Source organism: Colobus angolensis, unplaced genomic scaffold (assembly GCF_000951035.1).
Source record: "Colobus angolensis palliatus isolate OR3802 unplaced genomic scaffold, Cang.pa_1.0 Scaffold527, whole genome shotgun sequence".
Taxonomy (NCBI): domain Eukaryota; kingdom Metazoa; phylum Chordata; class Mammalia; order Primates; family Cercopithecidae; genus Colobus; species Colobus angolensis.
Window position 1 is genome coordinate 49,005 of NW_012118788.1, and position 3,196 is coordinate 52,200.

The window sequence follows — 3,196 nt, forward strand, 5'->3', positions numbered from 1 at the left end:
GAGGAGCTGTTCTAGCAGGGACCCTGGCTTGGGTGACCACCACCTCCTGCCACACTCCAGGATCTGTCCCTGCTGGAAGCCGGGCCCAGGGCTATGCCAGCCATGCAGGGGCTCCGCATGAGCCTCCTCCCCGGGAGCCAGGCCCCACGCAGCTGCCCCCTCCCACCTGCCTGACCCCCCTGGCCTGCACTTCCCTCCATCGGAATCCCCAGTCTCTGCCTGGAATCCCCTTCCCTCCTCAGCCCCACCTGGAAACTCCCCTCCTGCCCCCACACAGCTGGAACTCCCTTCCTCCCACCTCTGGGGGCCCAAAGCTCTGGATGCCACCCCAGCCCTCAGCTGGCCTCACCTGTCTCCTCATAGCCCCACAGCTCGATGGTGACGGTCTGTGTGGGCAGCGCCTCGACGTGCCAGGTCAGGCTGAGGTTGCCTGAGGTGTCGGCGGTGCCATAGTATTGCCAACGTGTCTTGTTCACCAACTCGCTCTTTTCCGTCATCGACACTTTGTTGGGATGCACTGGGCAAGGGAGGTGAGGGGTGAGTGAGGGCCTGGGCCCAGGGTGTGCAGGGAGGAGGCTCTAAGGCTTCAAGGGCTGTGGGAGCCCCCAGGGCCAATGCATGGCAGCAGCTGCGTGATGGTCTCTCCGGCCCTCACGGCAGAAAAGGACACTGAGGCCGCAGAGGCAGGGGCCTGCCCTCCCTCCACTGCCCACGCCTCTAGCCTCCACCCGGCTTCTCCCCTGCCCTGGCGTGGCGGAGCTCCGTGGATAGGCACCGGCCCACCTCTCTAGGGACCCCTGCAGCTCCCACTCACTCTGGGCTGGGATCGCTGTCTGGATGCCAGGGAGTGGAAAGGAGCTGAAGGAACTCTCGCAGGTGGGCAGGTCTCCTAAGGGACTGGTTCAGCCAGAGTGGCAAAGCACAGGCGGGCCAAGTCTTGGTGTGCATAGATTAGTGCTGGGGAAAGTCCCTGTGGGGGCAGGCTGTGGGCAGGGAGGAGGGCTGAGGGCTCACCAGCCAGCCAGGTGCCCGCGCGAGGGAAGGAGTGGCCGTTGTCCAGTGAGATGGTGAAGGGGACGCGGCCGCTCTCATAGAGCAGGGGTGACACACAGTGCACTTGCCCGGAGGAGTCCACATGGCCGAGGGTCTGGATGCTCTCCTTAAACCTACAGGCATGGTGGTGGTAGGAGGGGCTGGGCCATTGCAGGCTGAGCCTCTGGACAGTCTGGGCCCCCGACCTCCCTGGGGAACCCAGCCAGCCAGCCGTCCCTGTGCCCTCCTGCCTGTCCTGGGTCCAAGGGGCTCCACTCAGCCAGCCAGTGGGTCTGAGCCCTCAGCACGCACGGGGATGGCGGTGTGGGGCTCCGGTGCCCGGCCTCCTGGGCTTCCCAACCTGCAGATCACACTGGTGTCTGTGGGGCTGGACATCTTGAAGTGCCGCACCACAAAGTCCTTGCCGCCCATCATGGAGCCTGAGTAGGGCAAGATCTCCAGGCAGAAGTCCCGGAAATCTAAGCAGCAGGTGCCAAGGCCGGAGCACGTTGGGTGGCAGGAACACGGCCCATCCAGGGCGCCACAGCGCATGGAGCAGCTGTCTTGGGCATCTGGAGGAGAGGATGCTGAGGGCCTGGCCTGGCGGGTGCTGGACTGGCTGCCCCACGTGCAAGGCCTGTCTCTGTTCCTCCCACAGCCCATTGGACAGCAGCATCCCAGGAGAACGCTGGCCGGGAGCTGCACTGGCCACCACGTGGACATGGTAGGAAGGCACAGGGCCCGTGGGGATGGGATGAATCTTAGCACAGACCATCTGGCTGTTGCCCTGATGGGCTAGAATGCAGCGAGAAGAGGCAAAAGGCTGCATCCGCTCAGCCGTGCAGGGTCAGGAGAAGTCCCTGGGCATTACTATACTTCAGCCACCAAGTCCTCTATCCCACAGGTGGGGGTCCTCAGAGGGCCACGGTAGCTGGAGCCCTCGACCTCTCTTGGCTCCCCAGGGTGTCTGTGGACAGCGCACCTTCTGAGGGGCCTGAAGCCTGCAGAACCCCTCTTGCTTGCCTGGACTGGGGTGGGGGACATGGCTGCCAAGAGTCCCATTCGAGGCCTGGCAGGGAATGGTGCAGGGTCTGAACTTGACTCTTCTCACTCTCCCAGGAGCTGCAATTGAGACCCCAAAGAGAACCCCGCCCTCAGAGCAGAAGGCCAGGGCTGCTCCCCTCCTTTTTGGGGAGAGGGGGGACATTTCAAGCAGGGGTCCCAGCAGTGGGGAAAGGGAAGTGGGGGTGCACACTGTGAGGGGCTGTGAGCGCCGGGCCCAAAGCATCTCCTATGGGCCATGAGACCTGCGGCAGGGCCATATCTCCAGGGGCTGGCATAAAGGAAGGGTTGCAGGGAGGGACTGGGGCGGGTGCCTGCACCCAGGCCGGAATCGCATGTCCCTGGCCCTACCCCATCCCCCGTCAAAAGAGGCCAGTCGAGGGCCAGGCCTGGGCCTGAGCCACCCAGCTGGCCCCACTCTACTAAGTGCAGTGCCTGGCACTTAAGAGCAACAATAAATATGTACTGGCCAAGGCTGTGGTGGCGCACAGGGATCAGAGAAGGAGGCTGAGAGATGCTTGTAAGTGAGATAAGTGGCAGGAGGGTGAATGGGAAATGGGGTGGGGGGTGGCCTGTGGCCAGTGTCCTGGTTCTAGAGTTCGGGGCTTCCCCTAGACTTTCCCAGATTCAGCCCCACCCTGATGAGGACCCACAATCCTGGCTCCCCCTCCGCGATCCTGCCCTGTCAGGACTGGGGATGCAGGCTGAGGCCTCTGCTGGTCTCCCCCGCCTCCCTCCTAGCTCCCAGTGGGTTTAGGGTGGGCCTGGCTCAGATCTCCCCATCCCCATGGGCTGTCCCACCACATGGACCCTCAGAATTTCTTCCCACCACCCCTAGCACAGCCACAGATGGCCTGACAGATGGACAGAGGCTGAGCCCAGAGGGGTGTCTGCCCAGGCCTGGCTGCAGCCAGATGGACAGACAGATGGGGGCACAGAAGGGCAGGGAGGCATACCTGCTGTGGGTCCAGGGCCTGGGCCGGGGGCTGTCACCAGCAGCAGCAGGGCCCAGGGCAGGAGGGCTGGCTTCATGGTGCAGTCTGTGTCTGCAGCCAGCAGTGCAGTGGCTCTGAGGCGAGGTGGCCAGACAAGCTCACTCCCA

General features: G+C 63.9%; 1 protein-coding gene across 1 annotated transcript in view; it reads right to left on the bottom strand.

Annotated features, from left to right (window-relative positions):
* The window catches only part of SUSD2 (sushi domain containing 2), a 7,594-nt gene extending 4,407 nt beyond the window's left edge, over positions 1 to 3,187 (bottom strand). The window contains 4 exon segments of the mRNA XM_011960859.1: positions 350 to 517; positions 1,015 to 1,166; positions 1,394 to 1,604; positions 3,051 to 3,187. Of these exon segments, the coding sequence (XP_011816249.1) occupies positions 350 to 517; positions 1,015 to 1,166; positions 1,394 to 1,604; positions 3,051 to 3,126 (607 nt within the window). The 5' untranslated portion in view covers positions 3,127 to 3,187.
* Between the last annotated feature and the right edge of the window lie 9 nt (positions 3,188 to 3,196).